This window comes from Stenella coeruleoalba, assembly GCF_951394435.1.
Source record: "Stenella coeruleoalba genome assembly, chromosome: 12".
In the NCBI taxonomy this organism is placed as follows: Eukaryota; Metazoa; Chordata; class Mammalia; order Artiodactyla; family Delphinidae; genus Stenella; species Stenella coeruleoalba.
In genome coordinates, this window is record NC_137158.1 from 47,392,693 (window position 1) to 47,412,769 (window position 20,077).

The 20,077-nt window shown below is 39.7% G+C and overlaps 1 protein-coding gene across 1 annotated transcript; it reads right to left on the bottom strand.

Moving 5' to 3' along the window:
• Nucleotides 1–360: 360 nt before the first annotated feature.
• On the bottom strand, nt 361–19,478 carry FAM162B (family with sequence similarity 162 member B; the record flags this gene model as incomplete). The annotated part of the gene is given in 5 exon segments (XM_079939608.1): nt 361–4,069; nt 4,590–4,698; nt 8,102–8,421; nt 8,423–8,829; nt 19,391–19,478. Coding segments are annotated over 5 exon segments (990 nt in total). The 3' UTR covers nt 361–4,003.
• Nucleotides 19,479–20,077: the final 599 nt, after the last annotated feature.

The window sequence follows — 20,077 nt, forward strand, 5'->3', positions numbered from 1 at the left end:
CCAGAGGTCTCTGAGACCGTCCTCAGTTCTTTTCATTCTTTTTTCTTTATTCTGCTCTGCAGTAGTTATTTCCACTATTTTATCTTCCAGGTCACTTATCCGTTCTTCTGCCTCAGTTATTCTGCTATTGATCCCATCTAGAGTATTTTTAATTTCATTTGTTGTGTTGTTCATTGTTGCTTGTTTCATCTTTAGTTCTTCTAGGTCCTTGTTAGATGTTTCTTGCATTTTCTCTATTCTATATCCAAGATTTTGGATCATCTTTATTATCATTATTCTGAATTCTTTTTCAGGTAGACTGCCTATTTCCTCTTCATTTGTTAGGTCTGGTGGGTTTTTATCTTGCTCCTTCATCTGTTGTGTGTTTTTCTGTCTTCTCATTCTTCTTATGTTACTGTATTTGGGGTCTCCTTTTTGCAGCCTGCATTTTCATAGTTCCCGTTGTTTTTGGTGTCTGTCCCCAGTGGCTAAAATTGTTTCAGTGGGTTGTGTAGGCTTCCTGGTGGAGGGGACTAGTGCCTGTGTTCTTGTGGATGAGGCTGGATCTTGTCTTTCTAGTGGGCAGGTCCACGTCTGGTGTTGTGTTTTGGGGTGTCTTTGGACTTATTATGATTTTAGGCAGGCTCTCTGCTAATGGGTGGGGTTGTGTTCCTGTCTTGCTAGTGGTTTGTCATAGGGTGTCCAGCACTGTAGCTTGCTGGTCGTTGAGTGGATCTGGCTCTTAGTGCTAAGATGGAGATCTCTGGGAGAGCTTTTGCCGTTTGATATTACGTGGAGCTGGGAGGTCTCTGTGGACCAATGTCCTGAAGTTGGCTCTCTCACCTCAGAGGCTCAGGCCTGACATCCAGCTGGAGCACAAAACCCTGTCAGCCACAGGGCTCAGAAGAAAAGGGAGAAAAGAAAGAAAGAAAGAAAAAATAAAATAAAAGAGAGTTATTAAAATAAAAAAAGAAAGAAGAGAGCAACCAAACCAAAAAACAAATCCACCAATGATAACAAGTACTAAAAACTATGCAAAATAATAATAATAATGACAGACAGAACCCTAGGACAAATGGCAAAAGCAAAGCTATACAGACAAAATCACACAAAGCAGCATACACATATACACTCACAAAAAGAGAAAAAGGAAAAAATATATATATATATTAAAAACAAAAAGAAAGAGAGCAACCAAATCAATAAACAAATCTACCAATGATAATAAGCTGTAAATACTAAACTAAGATAAACATAAAACCATAAACAAATTAGATGCAGAAAGCAATCCCCAAGTCTACAGTTGCTCCCAAAGTCCACCACCTCAACTTTGGGATGATTCGTTGTCTATTCAGGTATTCCACAGATGCAGGGTACATGAAGTTGATTGTGGAGATTTAATCTGCTGCTCCTGAGGCTGCTGGGAGAGATTTCCCTTTTTCTTCTTTGTTCTCACAGCTCCCAGGGGCTCAGCTTTGGATTTGGCTCTGCCTCTGTGTGTAGGTCACCTGAGGGCGCCTGTTCTTCACTCAGAAAGGACGGGGTTAAAGGAGCAGCTGATCTGGGGGCTCTGGCTCGCTCAGGCGGGGGGGGGAGGAAGGGGTACAGAATGCGGGGTGCGCCTGTGGCGGCAGAGGCCGGTGTGACGTTGCACCAGCCTGAGGCACACGGTGTGTTCTCCTGGAGAAGTTGTCTGTGGGTCACGGGACCCTGGCAGTGGCAGGCTGCACAGGCTCCCGGGAGGGGAGGTTAGGATGGTGACCTGTGCTCACACACAGGCTTCTTGGTGGCTGCAGCAGCAGCCTTAGCATCTCATGCCCGTCTCTGGTGTCTGTGCTGATAGCCGCGGCTCGCGTCCATCTCTGGAGCTCGTTTAGGCGGTGCTCTGAATCCCCTCTCCTTGTGCACTCCAAAACAATGGTCTCTTGCTTCTCAGGCAGTTCCAGAGTTTTTCCCAGACTCCCTCCCGGCTAGCTGTGGCGCACTAGCCCCCTTCAGGCTGTGTTCACGCAGTCAACCCCAGTCCTCTCCCTGGGATCTGACCTTCGAAGCCCGAGCCTCAGCTCTTGGCCCCCACCTGCCCCGCGGGGTGAGCAGACAAGCCTCTCAGGCTGGTGAGTGCTGGTCGGCACCGATCCTCTGCGCAGGCATTTCTCCGCTTTGCCCTCCACACCCCTATTGCTGCGCTCTCCTCCATGGCTCCAAAGCTTCCCCCACCCACCCACCCTCTGTCTCCACCAGTGAAGGGGCTTCCTAGTGTGTGGAAACTTTTCCTCCTTCACAGCTACCTCCCAGAAGTGCAGGTCTCATCCCTATTCTTTTGTCTCTGTTTTTCCTTTTGCCCTATGCAGGTACGTGGGGAGTTTCTTGCCTTTTGGGAGGTCTGAGGTCTTCTGACAGCGTTCAGTAGGTGTTCTGTAGGAGTCGTTCCACATGTAGATGTATTTTTGATGTATTTGTGGGGAGGAAGGTGATCTCCACGTCTTACTCCTCCACCATCTTGAAGGTCTCCCCCCCAACATATATTTTTAACAGGTGGGAAGAATAGTCAGAATGGGGAAAGAGGCCATATTTGAAGTGATAACAGCTTAGACTTTTTCAGAAGTGAGGAAAGCTATAGGTCCTCAGACTGAAGAACATACAAAGTCCTTAGCGGAAAAAATAAAAATAGATAGTGATGGAAGTCTAATATGCATCTCACATTCAGTATATCTGAAATAGAGGACTTGACATATTTTGCCTGTCATGCCTATCAGTTCTTTCCCCAGCCTTAGACATCTCAACAAATGGCAGCACCATCCACCTAGGTGCTCAAAGCAAAAACCCAGGCGTTTTGATGTCATTCTTCCTTTTTCTCTCCTCTTCCCACATTGAATTTACCACAAAATTCTATCCTTTTGACCCCCCAATACATCTCAAATTGCTAACCATTTCTCCATCTCTATATGACACCATCTTATTTAGGGTACATGCGTTAATTATTCAAAATGAAAGGTGAATTGGAGAGAGGCAAGAGAGACAGAGTAAGACCATTTAAAAGATACTGCAATAAACTAGGCAACAGATGGTGGTTATTTCAGACCAGGGTGATATCAAGAGAGATGGTGAGGAGTGGTCCAATTGTGCATATAGTCTTAAGTGGAGTCAACAGGATTGCTGGTATATAACGACTTACTCATGAGCAGTTGGAAAGATAATAAAATAGTGAGTGCCTGAGCAAGGCCATTTCAGATGGGGTGGTCACGGAAGCTCTCACTGAGAAGAAGGAGAATGAGTCAGCTACAGTAAGGCCAAGAGAAGGAAGGAAAGCCTAGAGAGAATAAAGGGTCTGACGCCTTAAAAAACAAAAAAGAACTAGTGTGGCTGAAGCATAAGGAACCAAGGGAAGATGGTATGAAACACGGAGGGTCCAGGTAGTATCAAAATCCAATCTATCGTTTAGGAGCTAGAGAATCACCAACTGGGTAGACAGTCATTTTATCTAGGATAGGTTAAAAACAAGAGATGACTGAATTTCTTTATTTCTATGTTTAAGTGTTCAGCCCAGCAAACATTTAAGAAATTTTCCATTTGATGAGAATAATTTCAAAGCATAAGCTCTTTGCTGAGCCAACAGAAATGAGTAGACATGTATATAACATCAGTAAGCTCAGAAGACCAAGTCCCTGTGTGAAATATTGGGCTCAAATACCCTTGAAAACCTGAGAAGTAAAGAAGAGCAGGACCATAGGTCTAGGCAGAATGGTCATTGGCTAAATGTGCCTAGAGAGTGAAGACGGATCCAGGCAAACTATTCTGTGTGATGTGGCTGCCAAAATCTATTTCCAACTCTGGCTGTGTTACTGAAATGCAGTGTTCAAAAACAAAGAGGTTATAATCGCACTCTAAGGGACTCAGTTGCAGGTATCACAATGAAGAGGGACACTGATAAACTGGAGTGTGTCCAGAGGAGAGCTCAAAATAGAGGAAAGCTGTTAGGGATGGAGAAATTAAGAGTAGAGAAAAGATGACTCACAGAGGAGTATCAGGTATCTCCCAATATTTGTGGGGCTGCTCTTCGTGGCAAAAAGTGATCAGCAGATGAAAGAATCTGGGGAAGCAAGAAGCAAAATTAGACAGTAATTAGCTCTTAATTCCCCTCTAGAAACTACATATTGGAGATGACAAGGAAAGGGCTTATACACAGGATACAGGCAAACTAGCCCGCCTTGGTCCTCATTTCCAACTTTTGCACTTCTAACTATTTCATGATTCTATGCAATAGCTAACTGAGTTCATGATTTAAGGAATGATGTAGTCTGGATAACTTTCATACAACAAAGTTCTTCCTGTGCAGATTTTAACCATGTTATAAACTGTTATTTTTGTTTTTGCTTATCTTATAAATGGAAACAAACTTCTGTCCCTCCTGTCCATATAGTTAATTTGTTGACTCAAATTTCCATGAACAATGCTGTTTCCAGTATGATAAATATATGCAGGTGGCTTAAGGTGTCTGAGATGAAATTGTTCTTACATTGAGAAAACAGCAATAATCCCCCAAAGGAGAATAAAGCTCATAATCCTTCTTAAAATTCACAAGTCTATCTTTACTTTAAAGAGGTACTCACCCTTTTGGCTGACGCTATCACTGCAAAGCAGGCGATGATTGTGAGTCCGATCATTATGTAACAAGCTTTCACTCGCGCTTTGTTTCTTGCAGCATCTATCGTTTCTGGCCTAAACCAAGATGTGTATTCTGTTAATTATATTAAAGCAATATGATTTTCTGACTGGCATAATAAACAATGATTTTTTATGTAAATATTCCAAAAGTGTCCCTGAATGCAAATGGCAGATGTGAAATATTTCCAAATGCTAGCCCATTATCTTACCGATTTCAAGTTAACAGGTATTTATTCAGGTCCTAAATAATGTTAGCCACTATGAAATGACAATGCAGTATATTTGGTTTCTAACTGTTCAAAATATAACTACTGGAGATTATGACCTGACTCTCCATTATTTTTGTTTCACTGACTGGGATAAAAGTAAGAATTAATGCCTATGTATGTCTATGACTCATGTTCATTTGGCCCCTGTGTTATTAAGTGGGCTTTGTTTTCAGTTTTGAACAGGTTGTTTCCGAAAACTTATTTTCATCATTTTGGTTTTTCACTAGCCTCCAAATCTCTTCTTGCCCCCTCCCATCCTGACTCCATTAAAGAGACTATTTTACATTTTGTGAAGATGACTCTTATTATACTGCTATTATACATTATACATTTTGTGAGAATGTCTATTAGGGTTTTCCTTCGTGGCTTCTGCATGAAGTTTTCAAAAGAAGTGATCAAAATCACAATGATTTGTTGAAGAAAAGACAAACACACCTTCATTTTCTTATTATTATTCTGACATTTTATATGCTTACTTGAATACTGCATAGTCTTATTTATTAATAAAGTTATATGCAAGTTATCCAGATTTTAGCAAAGTAGTGTTACAAAAGTAATCATGCCTGTAGGCCTTTATGATAAAATAAATTTTAACAATTTGCAGTAACATGAAGTGGCAGTTTATAAATACATACAATTAAAGAATGACTTTTGAGAATGTATTCAGCAGTATTTTTTATCTTTGTCAAGTTTAAATAGAATGTAGTCACATAAAAAAAGAATTCCAGGAAGACAATTTGCAATTCTTCTTAAAAATGAAAATTTTTTTCTTTAACTTTCCACTAGTTGAAAGAACACAGAAAACCAATATCTAGCCTGCTTTCCTCAGATTTTAGGCAGATTAATGTAAGTTTGAAGGTAGTTGTCAACAGATGAATTTTAGCACATTATTAGATTATACTTGTTGTTGACTTTTGTTCCAGATGGAACCTGAAAGATCTGATCTTTTTTACCCATCCATCTGGCTTTGAACAGCTATACCAAATTAGTTTAACACTGAAAAGAAAAGAAAAAGTACAGTCATTATTAAATATCATTAGTGTAAATTAGTTTAACACTGAAAAGAAAAGAAAAAGTACAGTTATTATTAAATATCATTAGTGTATGGTCCAAAAATTATAGGTCACTTAATTATATGTCCATTAAAAGCATAAAAATGAAAGCTGTTTATATTGTAAATCTAACACTTAGCTTAGGAGGCATAGCTCTCCTAAATAGCAATGCTTTTAAAAAATTATAGAAAATAATAAAATATTCAAATACTTTCATGTTTTCAACCCAAAACTACAATACTTTTTCTAGGCACCTTGCTCAAAGTTAAATTCTTCTGTTTATAATATTTCTTTTTATTTTATTTTATTTTGGCTGCGTTGGGTCTTCATTGCTGCGTGCATGATTTCTCTAGTTGTGGTAATCCAGGGAGACTCTTTGCTGTGATGCGTGGGCTTCTCATTGCGATGGCTTCTCTCGTTGCAGAGCATGGGCTCCAGGCACGCGGGATTCAGTAGTTGTGGCACGCAGGCTCAGTAGTTGTGGCTCACGGGCTCTAGAGCGCAGGCTCAGTAGTTGTGGCGCATGGGCCCAGTTGCTCTGTGGCACGTGGGACCTTCTCAGACCAGGGCTCCAACCCGTGTCCCCTGCATTGGCAGGCGGATTCTTAACCACTGTGCCACCAGGGAAGCCCTATAATATTTCTTTTGACTGTGATCCTGGGGAAATTAAATTATTTCTGTAAAATGGGTCTCTTCACATATGCAGCCATGCTAAAATGGATCTAGGTTCTCTTGACAAGCATTAATTTACAATAATGCAGGTTCTTTACATTCTTGATTACTCTGTTGTGTAGCACTAGAATTCAAAATCCAAAAACACTGAGCATGGTCTTTTTAAGCTTTTCTGGGGCTAATTTCTTCTTTGGGCTAAGTCTTTAGTTTAGAGGCTATAGATCTCAAGGAAAACAAAATTTGCTTTATAATATTAAAAAACATCTTCGTGGTTGAATAAATGCTGAAAATAGAATTCAAATTCCATGTTATTTCAAATTCCATGTCCATTCCTCATTAAATAATTTGATACAAGAAAGGAATAAAAATGTTTGAGAATTCATTATTGAATGAACATTTCCCGCCTTATTTTGTTTTCCATTTATTTGAGATGCTTTTGGTGACTAATAAATTAACAATCAATAAAAGTGTAGGCAATATGCACAGCACAAGATGTAGGCCCAGTTTCCATTATCCATTCTAATAGGCATTGATTACATCATATAAATATAATATTTGAACATCTGAAATCTTTATTTGATTTTATAGTTCTAGTCTCCCGTTTTTTTTTGAGATCAGTTCAAAAAGTAGTAGATTGATGTTATCCTTAGTTTCCTTCCTTCCCCTTGTAACCACTGCCTTGTAAAATTCCCGGAAGATTTTTGGGCTTTGCATAAACTGAAGCTGTAGAAAGATGGTTTTTACAGGTTACATTTACTTTTTAAAAAAAAAATATTAAATTTACCCTGGAGTTGAAGTTGTCAGCTTAAGTTTTATTAAGCGAATCTCTGTCCTGGGTTTGGGATGATGAAGAGGCCAGCGACGCTGATGCGCCGTGGGTCCCAGTCCGAGTAAACCCGTACTCAAGAGGGCTGCAGGACCGCGTACACCTGACATCTCCCACCCCAGAAGAGGAGGTCACATGGATGTGGCTTCTTCCCAGAGACTCTCTAGCCACCCCTCGAGCCATGATGCTTCCTTGGGTGCTTCAGGGAGCCGCCCTCCCCTCCCAGGCCAGAGCCCTTCTCCCTCTCAGCCACCCGGGTGCACGCAAGGCCGGTGCCTTCCGTTTGGCCTAAGTATACTCCACTGTCTCATGGCCCGGAGCTCGCTGGGGGCGGGCATCTAAGCGACGGTGGAAGTGCCCACTGAACTTCTGGATTTTCACCCGACTTCAAGAATCTTTCTGTAAGCTTAGCTTAGCTCCCACAGCCCAATCACGGAGCCTGGCATTTAACCGCACTCGGGGGGCGTGGGTAAATTCCTTAAGGTGGTAGGTGTTATTGTGAAGACCTGTGTGGCTCCGCGGCCGCCTCCGCTCCAGGGTGCGCATTGGTCGGGAAGTGGATGGACCCCGAGACCCCCAGGCCCGGCGCCGACCCTGCCGGGCGCACGCAACCCGGGCCGGGCACAGGCCACACTTACGGAGTCCGAGGCGGGATCTCCTCCATCTTTGTGAAACGCCCGGTCCACAGCAGGATTTCCCTGTCTAATTGCGACGGCTTGTGCTCGGCGGGAACCCTATGGGCCTTCCCTGCTGCGACAGCGACAGGGATGTACGGAGGCACCGAGAGACGGCACAGAGACCAGTGCACGCTCACGCCTCCGTCCCCCAGCCCCGGCTCCTCGTCCGCCTCTCCGCGGACCCCTCCCTCCCAGGCAGTTCCCAGTCCCTGCTCACAGGAGCCTGGGGGCTCTGAGCCGCCGGGGGCCCAGCCGCTGGAGTACTGGGGGTGACCGGGGGGGCCGGAGAGACGTGACGGGCAGCCGCGCGGCTTCTGGGGGCGCTCCCGGGGCGCAGCGGGGGATGCGCCCGAGGCGGATATGCAGGAGGCGCCCGACGTTGGCGAGCAAGCTGCGCCCTGGTCTCCCGGCCGAAACCCAGCCGGAGCCAGGGACCGAGCTCCCGGGACGCCTGCCCCGCCCCGCGCAGCTACCAGGGGAGCCCCGGATGCGCAGCCGGAGTCTGTCGTGCGCCTCCTGGGTTCCCGGACTGCGCCCCCAGCCGGCGACCCGGGACGGGGGCTGAGACGGTCGCCAGGCGGGGCCCGGTAGCGACCTGACGGCGGGACTACTTTCCCCCTGAGGCAGCTCCGTGCCGCTCGTGTTAAAGGCGTTTCTTGGTGTGGAGTAGAAACGAGTTTCCGTCAGAGCTTTTTAGGTTCCACTGTTTGGTGCCCAGGAGAATAAATCTAAACTCTCTCCTCCAGAGAAGGGCAACAGTCAGGCCTTCAAGTTCAGGTCGCTTCAGATGTTTACCAAGTAAGTGTCAGGACTTTCAACGAACTTCTGATTTTCCCATGAAGAGGTTTTTTGAAGTTAGCTCTTCACCCCACTCTCCACTCCCGTCCTTTTCTCTTTTCCAGGTAAAACGACCTCAGTTCCTACCACTGGTTTTCTCCACCTCTTTATTTCTTAGACCACAAACTCTTCAAACTCCCTTCAAAATGAGCTTTTTTTCTATCTTCCCTCTCAAAAAGAGGGGAGAATCCACGTTTCTCTGGTATCTAAATGGGAACAGGGACTCAGAGAAAGGGCTTGTAGGAAAGCTGGCTACTCCGAAGGAATCTACCTAGTCTACTTCCTCACATTCCAGGGACAACAGACCCCAGCCACGTTAAAGTGCTCTCCAGGACCCAGCCCCAGGCTACCGCACCCTCCTCCTTACTGTCTTGGAGGTCCCTTCCCAACACAGACACTGCCCTACTTTTAGTTGGATCCCCACATATTTCTTTCCTTCCTAACTAGACTGTCCAGGCTCTTGAAGGCAAGATCTCTGTAATTCTGCGTCTTTCACATAATGGCGTTTTAACAAAAGAGGACAGATTCATATCTCAGTAAAGAAATATGCAGTTAGAGACACAATTGTGGAAGGAACCATGAGCTTTGCCTTCACACTAAGGTTTAATCCCCTAATTTGTGATTTAAGGGTTACACAATTATAAGCAAATCATTTAAGTCATTTGTCTTGGTCTCATTTGTAAAATAAGAGTTGCTTCCTTTCAAGTTCGTTCATGCAACAACTACAAAAAAAACCCTACTCTATGCCAGCGACTTCTCAGATCTGGGTATAGAGCAGTGAACAATGTCAAGTGGGGATTAGTAGATGAAGAAAAAAAAAGCAGGATGAAAAAAAGTAAGCAGGCATGGGGGTGGACGCTATTTAAAAAGGATGGTTAGAGATGCCCCTCTAAATGTGCCTGGTACGTTCATAACACTTCAAAGATGTTTCTTTCCCTTCACATTCTTTAACTAGTCCCCAAACACAAGAGCATTTTAATTCATGAAATCTCTTGTAGGGAACTGTAGGAGGCAATGAGCTCCCTAAGGGTGTAGCTGAAACATTGGCACTTAGTAGATACTTAATTTTAATCTGTTAAATAGATGAAAAAATGAATGAAAATCTTCAATAATGAAATAGACTCTATCTGGGCTAGTTTAAGAAAAGACTGAATACTTGAGGACATGCTGCATGATGAACAGAATGAATTCCTACCTGAAAAAGTACGTTACCATAGATAATATTTGATGGTTGCAGGAATATGCTACTTGAAAATTCTCCCATTATTCAAATGTGTTGTTTTCTCCTTTAATATTTTATTTTTCTTCACATCACTGAAAATACCCATAGAGCTAGAGAAAAACATCTGTGTGAAACAGCCAATCAGTAATATTATATATTACTGTAATATTATAATATATTATAATTTTATATATATAATAAGCAAGGAATATTAAACTAACTAAGTTTATTTCCCTGGAGAGAACCAAATGTCAGGTATCTACACATGATTTTCTCTCTCAAGCTTCTCTAGCATTGCAGAACCACAGGGCAAGAGAATCGTGGCTTATGTCATGAGAGAAAGAACAGTTTGCATTCTGTTCTCTGTTCCTGATGCAATTGAAATATCACTATTCGGCAGTGTTCTACATTAAAAAAAAACACAGTTGCATGAGAGATGTTTTCTTTAGCTCTAGAATTGGAACAACAACCAAAAAAAAAAACAAAAACAAAAACAAAAACTCGAATCAACTTCTAATAGAAGAAAAACTAATTATATTCCTTTCTTTCTTTCTTTTAAACCAGGACAGTTCGTTTGTTCATTGAACAAATGTTCATTAAATGTCTCCTATGTGCTGGGTACTGTTCTGGGCTCTGAGGTTACAGCATAGCAGGTAAGCATACAAAAATCTTTGCTCCTCACAGAGTTTATTATTAATCCACAGTGGTTTCAGTTTACACGTTCTGTACTATGTTATTTCTCAGTCCAATGGTTCATCTAATTTGCATATACTATTTTCAGTTTTGTTCCTTCAAGACTTGTTTTGATTAGTATGGTTTATGTTCCCATTTCCTACAGTTAATTTATTACTTCTTAAGGTATACTGCTATAGCTAGGAATAATTTTTAAATAAAGTGATTTCATAGATTAAGTGGAAAGTGTGGTAACTTAAAAATTATTATTATTTTTTATTGTTGAAAGCTAGTGTGTGCTCTGCACTGGGCTAAGGCAGGAAATGCAAAGATTGCTGCAGTCCCCAAGAAGTTCCCAGTCTGGCTGGCACTATATTCCCTCATCAGAAAATGCCTTGCTTCCAAAGGAGGAGCTGGGAGGGACCTTAACTAACTTGCTTTCCCATCCCCTACTAGTCTCTCTGTAGGGAAAGTTACTAAAGTGACAGTTTCCCTGCAGACCCAGCTTACAGTGGCCTCCAGTGGTTCCGGCAACCTTATCAAGTGGGTGGTCCAGGCAAGCGCCTGATTACCTGCCAGGTACTAAGCATGTGCTGAGGACACCAGCAAAAGCTCAAAATGAGATCTCAAACCCCCCAAAAAAGATCTATATACAGCTCTTCATGTTATTCCTTTTAAATCCCATTTTCATTGCTGTAGTTCAGTATTTTATTCTCTCTCAACCATCTATTGTAATGACCTCCAAAGTATTTTCCTCGTCTCTGGTCAGTTTTTTCTCCAATCCTTTCTCTGCCTAGCTTCCAGAGATAGTTTTCTAAAACATGGATGTTATCGTAAAAAACTTTCATGGTGCCAATCTCTTTCCTATTTTTTTTCCTAACCCTGCATCCTACATCCCTATCCACAGACTACAGAAACGACCTGAAAAAATATTATAATGAGGCAGGGAGGACTCTTTCAAAGTCTTCTGCTTTGATATTTTGCATAGTCTGATTCAAATCTATGCCCTTGTCATATCCCTAGACGTTTAAAATGTCACTAAGCACAGGTAGGTAGGTTACATTGAATTACTCTGTGCTAATAGTGATGCACAACAACTATCAATTGACATCACAGTTTAGTTCTGGCTTGTATAGCTGGGTAGGCACTGTGTGTGTGACCAGCACTCATCAGGGCATGGCTGAGTTCTGACAGTTGAGTTGCTTATTGTCCCATTGTTCTAAACATTAGTCTGAAAAAATACATTCAGAAGAAACCAGGTTGGATTAACTGCTCCTGCACTGATCAAAACCTTTCATACTTTCAATAATACATAGCTTGTATTCGTTCTAGAAATAGCAAATCTGAAATATATGCATATTTATGAAGTACTATTTATGCAAACTGCCCCCAGGACGGTGAAGAGGCATCTGCAATGGTCATGTCTCTCACATTCGTTGGCTGAAAGGTTATTTTTGTAGCCTACTTGAATGTCTGTTAAGACTCATATATGTCAGATTGTGTGTAATTGCTAATCATTTTTGGTGGAGCATCCTCTGGCTCCAGTGATCAATTTCAAACTCCAAAATTCCTAGTAAGAATCTTTTTTTTTTTTTTTTTTTTTTTTTTTTTTTTTTTTTTTTTTGCGGTACGCGGGCCCCTCACTGCTGTGGCCTCTCCCGTTGCGGAGCACAGGCTCCGGACGCGCAGGCTCAGCGGCCATGGCTCACGGGCCCAGCTGCTCCGCGGCATGTGGGATCTTCCTGGACCGGGGCACGAACCCGCGTCCCCTGCATCGACAGACGGACACTCAACCACTGCACCACCAGGGAAGCCCCCTAGTAATAATCTTGTATGACAAAGTGAGGATTTTGTGATCCCCAACACTGAATTTGCTACAGACTTTTCACACTTGAGGCACAATTATGACTTTATGTGCTTCAAATCTGCATCCTGCAATAGCCTTTTATGATGACTTGCCAGTGCTTCTCCAGCTCCGTGTCCCACGCCACCCTCCTCATACACGTATAGGGAAGTGGTCTTGCAAAATTAATCCTACCCATTATAAGTGTACAATATAATACCTTACTTATATAGTTACAATTGAAGAAGGGCTATTATTTCATAATCATGATGTGAATGATGCCGCCTTATATTCCCTTAAGACAATTACCTCTTGTCCTACATGCCTTCATACAGTTCCTCAGCTTCCTTCAGCTGCTTGTCTCTCTCTTGGTTTATATGGTCATGTTTTCTTGGAGACAGAGAACTGGCCTATTTGAATGTTTTCCCTATTCAGGAATTTAAAAAATCAACTTATCAAAATAATTTTCTTTTTTCTCTTCTGAACCTTTTTACTTGGGGCTACTCATACTGATTTCTAATTTCCAATGTGAAGTCTAATAATATCTAGGCATAGCTAAATAAGATGACAGAGTCTCAGGTAGTTTTTTTTCATATTTCTCCTTTCACCACTATCTACAAATGGACACTTAATTATTATTTACTATTTATGATCGTGATAATGAAGATTAACAACAGAATTTGTTAAGGATAATTGGCAGGGCACTAATACCACAAATCATTTAAATTATCAGAGCTCTCCAACAAGAGGTCTGGGTTGGGTAAAAAACCCAAAATCTAGGGAAATTTTTTAAGATTAAAACTGTATAGCCTAGGAGAGAGAATGTTATAGAGGTTAAAAATCAGCTATTATTTGTTCATTATTCCTTCATTCTTTCATTCAACCAGAAAGTGTAGATTAAACACCTTTTCTCAAAAGCTTAGTACTACAAAACATCCAAGAGTTATCCCTGCTAGGCTGTCCAAAAATAAAGCATTAAAAGTATCAAAAACAGCTGTCTCCTTGAATATATACTTGTTATTGGAAGGTCCATGTGTACTTTGACTAAATGCTAACTCTAAAACAAAAGAATTTATGACACTGACTGGGTGAAACATTGATTCAATAACAAAGTTCTGTTTAGATGATGCAAAAAAGGTTAAATAGGAATGGAGGCATAGGTACCTAAATGTTAAGTAGTCTTTACTTCTGTTACAAACATCATGTTCTGAGTTTGAAGTGTTTCCTAGCTTCCTCTAGTAGTCATTTAAAATCTTGAAACCTAGTTCATAAAAAGCTGGACTGCTCTAAGAGTCCATCAAAGCACTTGATAGTTGTGTAAGTGTTTTATTAAAAAATTGAGTTATAAGGCCAGAAGGGAGTGGCATGACATATTTAAAGTGCTTGAAGAAAAAAAAAAACAACTATAACCTAGGATTCTCTACCCAGCAAGGTTATCATTCATAATTGAAGGGGAGAGAACAAGCTTCTAGGGCGGGAAAAAACTGAAAGTGTTCATCTATACTTAACTGACCTTACAGAAGTGTAAAGGATCTTCCTTAAGTGAAAAGGGAAAGGCTACAACAAGAAATATTAAATGAATGAATAAATGGTGAAAAAGTTTTTAAATTTTTTGTGAAGATTTTGTTCGTATGTATTTATTATAGTTTGAATATTTAGGAAGAAAGAGCAAGTTCTATAAGGGCAATTTCTATACTTTTCCCCAAGGAAAAAAATGTATATAAGTTGAAAATGAGGGATTATTGCCCTGCCAAAATTAAAAGTTGTAATTTTTTTGGAGTCAATTTAAAAGTAACTTCTTCGCTCCTAAGAATATATTTTTACATTACCATTTCTTAATTACTTTATTTGGTAAACTAATAAAAATATATTTTAGTTTAATGCTTGTATTCATTAGTATTGAATTAAGCAGGAACATCTATATAAGTGTTTATCATGAAGCTGTTCTAAAAGTGTTCCATGAGGGTCCTAGTTCCTGTTATACTATTGACCATAAATAAAAAGTAAAAATATAATTGCCCACTAGGTGGCAACAGTATTCCAAATTGTTCTACTAATACACACCTACAGAGTAGGGGAGTTTTCCTAAATGCTCATGATACATATGAAGAGGATGAGTTCTGTCTCTGCCCTCAACTAGCTCACAGTCTGTATTCTGCAGCTCAAATATACGTACTTTCTGTTTTTTTTCATTTCTTTTTGGTCGTTAAAAATTCTAAGTATAGACTATTCTCAAGTATCAGAAGAAAAAGTGAGTTTATTATAGCCATTTTGCCAGTGTGGAGTCTGAGCTACCAAGTGTTATGTGCTGTGCATGGAAGCAAATTATGAGCTTAGTGTCACAACCCCCAGTCCCCAAAGGTAAATCTAATAGACATTCTATGATAGTTTTTCTGCTAGAAACATATGTGGTTTCAGGCATTGCTTTTTTTCATGATTTTTCTCAGCCTCCAGACAATTAAATTAATTGTCAGCCTCCAGACAATTAAAACTGGATTAGATAGCAGCTGTGCTTTAGGGCATCCAGTTCACATTTATTACATTTACTTCATAGTCTACTTTCGCCCTAACTAGTGGCAATAGAATTGCAAGTTGATGGGAACAATCTTACTCTTATCATCTGTACATTTCAGTATACTCCATTATGATATTTAAATATATAACATATTATTAAAATAACATTAAAGGGAACATAGAATTATCCCATATTCTCACATCCTGAACACAAATATTTTCTATTTCTCTATGCTTCCTTAGAATCTTTATTAAGTAAAGTACCCATAACATCTAAAATTTTTCACTTATAGATCATAAACCATTTCCATTTTGCAGCCTAATCTTTATATTTATCTTTTTATGTGGCATCTTAATATTTAGTTATAAAGAAATGTTATAATTTATTTTATTTCTATGGTGGACGTAGGTTGTTTCTAACTTTACCTGTTGTAATTAATTACAGAATATATGATGTTCTGGATGGGCTTTAGTTCAGATATTTTGTTTAATTCTATCTCTAAATATGTACTCTCATATTTTTCAAAACATGTGCTCTGAATTTGATTCCCAACTCCTGTCAAGAACCATGTAAATGTGTGTTTTGTGTGTGTGTGTGTGTGTGTGTGTGTGTGTGTGTGCGTGAGCACACCAACAGTTTTATTCTGGGAAGTTGACTTAAGGAAATAGTTCAAACACACAAAAAATGTCCAAGTAATCCAATGTTATGATGTTTCTTCATATGTTAGCATAACTTTATTTTTGGTAACTAATGCTTTACTTTTTTTTTCTTTTTGCATTTCTGTGACCAAATAACTGACATAGAGTTCATTTGGGGTATAAGTTTTCGATCTAAATCAATTTTCCCTATACAGCACTACAATTATCCCTCCCTACAATTATCCCTCCCTACAATTATATATATATATAATATAAATAATATTAAATATTATTTAATAAATAAATTTATTATTTATTAAATAATATTCACTTTCCTGGAATTATGTGATGCTTATTTTACTGAATGCTTAAATATAATATATAAATGAGTTTATTTGGATTTTAAGATTCCATTTTATTTATGTTTGTTTTTGTTTCAATATTGCATCATTTAATTATTGTTACTTTATCTGGAAGAACTACTGACTCCTGGCAGTTCTCTCACCTTTATCATTATTATTCTCTTTTAGAATGTTCTTTACCACTTACTTTCTATTTTTGTTATATAAAACAGCTTTTAATGATTTTCATTGCAATAATACCAGATCAGCAAATGGGCTGGTTAAGAAATTATTTTTCTTAACATTTTTATTCTGAAGTAAAACATGCTCATTGTAATTAAAATTCAAACAGTAATAAAACATAGAAAGTGAAAGTCTGCTCAATCATGTACCCTTTAGAGGAAACTAGTATTACCAGTTAGATACTTGTCTTCCCAATCTTTATATATAGTATGTATACAAAAATTATACTATTCTGCAACTGGTTTCCATCATTCACAATAGATGGCAGGGCCTTTTAGTCGCTGTTCGTATAAACTTACTTCACTTTTTCAAGTGGCTGAACAGTCTTTTATTGAACAAATGTACCATAATTTATTTAATGAATTCTTTATAGACATTTAACTTGTTTGAAGTTAAAATTTTTTTATTCTTATAAGGATTTTTACAAGGAATATCATGTATTTCTATGTAGTTGAGAATTTATTTCTGAGGTCTAAATGTTCTATCAGGAGAATTGCTAAGTCAGAGACTGTCTTCAGTTGTGATAGATACTGAAAAACCAGGTGTTCTAAATTACTGTTTCATCTACAGAATATAATAATTCCTATTTCCAAACTAGTAAATTTAACAAATTTTGAAGGTCCAAGAATATCTTTTTCTACTTGGGTAAGCACCATGTGGAACATACCCTTTCCTCTTGTTCTGTATGTGTTTTGACTGACCCACTGGAGAAACAGGTTTATGATTCTAACCTGATACTTGGATGGCTGTAAGATTATTTAATGTATCTCCTTAAAAGTTTAAACATTTTAGGTCAAAGGCATGAAAATAAGTGTTGATATACAACTCTGGAAACCTTTTCTCTCCCTAATTTGCAGTGTATATGGATTTGTATGGTATAGCAGCTAGTTGGGCTGTCTGAATTCACTTCAACTTGGCCACCAAAAAGCTGTGGACTTTAGGCAAGACACTTAATCTTACTGTTCCTTAAATTCCTCCTTGGTAATAGTTACTGACCTCACAAGATTGTTGTGAAAACAAATAACAACTATGATGAGGATAGTAATAATATTTTCGAATAGTGATGTATAGCTTTCAGAACACATTAACGTGCATTCTCTCTGTAGATCTTTATAGTAACCTTATATGGTAGACAGAACAAGCATTTTTATCATCATTTTTTCACATAAGAAAACTAAGCCACAGTTAAGATGTGGTAACAATATCAAGGAACGTTTCTTTGACAAGTTAATGTTACTACCAAGGACAAGGAAACACTTACATAAGAGTTCCTGGCAAATAGTTTCAGGCACTGCTGTGTACATATGGCACTTCTTCAACGTTCCTGAGGATGTTTACAATGAGGAAAAGACCAGTCTGTGACCAACTGTTTTCCCTCCGCTTTTCCCACCAAAACTCTTTGTATACAGTTATAGGGAAAAGTTTAATTACCAGAAAATAGAAATATGTGTGTGATTTAGAAATGTGTACATGATAAAAGTACTGTGAGTTATTAGACAGCCATTGCCTTTGTATAGCAATTCGCCTCACCCATGCCCAGTGGAAATAAAATAGGCAAGTTTCCTCTTGCCTCGGTCACCACTGGAAGCCTTGGTTATGCATCTAACTTGTACTTCTGTTTTCTCAACTTCCACTAGAGCTTCATTACAAGCACTGATTTGGGGCCTTGCACGCTAGGTTATTAGGGGTAGCCCCGGAACTCAGTACACACTGGCTCTTAAAGGAGAACAGGAAAAGGACCCTCTCTCATGTGTCTTAGAAGCATGATTTGTCATTTTCTTGAAGTCTGACCTAACTGATCTCAGATCTTGTTGGTTTCTACTACCTCCTTGAAATATGTATGGGTGTTTCCATCAGAAAGGAAGCCTTGTCCCTCTTTTCATGGTTGTCAGTCCCTTCCGTTTAGTCCCTAAAAGCCCCACTCAGTTATCTGTCATCCTATCATCTCCCCCACATTTAGTGTCTCCCCTACAAAGTCTGGAGATGTCTTGGTAACGGTTAAAAGTAGCACTTCTTGCAGAAATTATAATAGGGAATCCTCTCTGTATTCAATAATAAAATGAGTCACAGCATGGTTTAAAAAATCCAGCGTGAGTTACGGTGTTTAGCAGAGTGCTGGGTTCACAATGTAGTTGTGAGGATGATAGTGATGATAACGAAGACAATGATGAAAGTTTGAGAACGCAGAAGGATGGCTACGTTTCTGTGTTTCAAGGAAAAAGTACCTTACTTAACTAAAATTTATGACAGGGAAAATTAGAATAAGATAGTGGCTTAAAGCATTTCTATGTTCATTCTTTCGTTGAACACATACATTTTGAGGGCCTATTATATGCCAGGCACTGTTGCAATTACTGGGGCCACAGTAAGGAATGAAATACAAAATTCCATGCTCTCAGAGGCCTTCTGTTCTAGTTGACAAGATTGACAATAAACAAAATAAAAATAAGCAAAATGTCCAGAATGCTAGATAGTGATAAGTGCTAAGGAGAAAAACTAAAGACAGGAGGGTATAGAAGGAGTATTAGGTTGACAATGCAATTTTAAATAATGTGACCAGGGAAGGCCTCCCTGAGATGGTGACATTTTAGGAAAGACAGAAAGGAAGTGAGAACGTGTACCATGTGGACATCAGAGAAGATTATTACAGGCAAAGGAAATAGCAGGTAAAAGGCCTTGAGCTAGGAGAAGGGAAGACATGTATGGAAGATTGAGAAAGCCCATGGGGTTGTAGGAAGGTAGTGGGAGATGAGGTCAGGGAGGTGCTGGTGACAGGTAATGTATGGTGTTTAAAGACACTGGCTTTTCCTCTGAGAGAAATAGGATGTATGGGGAGGGTTCTGAGCAGAGCATGATATTTTACAGGATTACTCAGGCTTCTGTCTTAAGAACAGACTGAAGGGGCTAAGAGTGGAAGCAAGGAGCAGTTAGAAACCTACTATCTGAATCTGGGTGAGAGGTGATCCTAGCTTGGAGTGGGGTGGTAGCAACAGAGTAGAGGACAAAAGTGTCAGATTCTGGACTCATTTTGAAAGTATAACTTAGGATGGATATGAAGTGTGACAGAAAGAGAAGTGACAAGGATCCCACCAGATTTTTCCGCGAGCAGCTAGGAGAAGGGAGTTTCCATTTATTGCAATGGGGGTAGCTTTTGGAACTCAGTTTTGGAGATAATTAGTTAAGATGACTACCAGACACCCAGGTAGAGATGTCAGTCAGTCAATTGTATATTTACTTGAGTTGAAATTCAGAAGATAAAAGTCTGGGAGTCATCTGCCTTCTATATAGTGACATTATTTAAATGCCTGGATGAGATCACTAAGGAAAAGTGCAGACCAGTAAGAGGAGCGGTTCTGAGCTCTGGGCCCACCAATATTTATAGGCAATAAGAATGGTAAAGAAACAGCAAAGGAGACTGAGAAGTAGTGCCCAGAAACAGAGGAAGAAAACCAAGGGAGTGTGCTGTTGTGGAAGCAAATAAAGAAGGGAGAATAATTAGCCAGTAAGTGAAGTAAGATGATGTTTGTATTTATTAACTAGAGAGAAAGAATTTTGATGGACTGAAAAGAGTTCAAAAGAATGATGGGAGGAGAGATATTGAGGCCAGTGAATATATTCAATTTTTC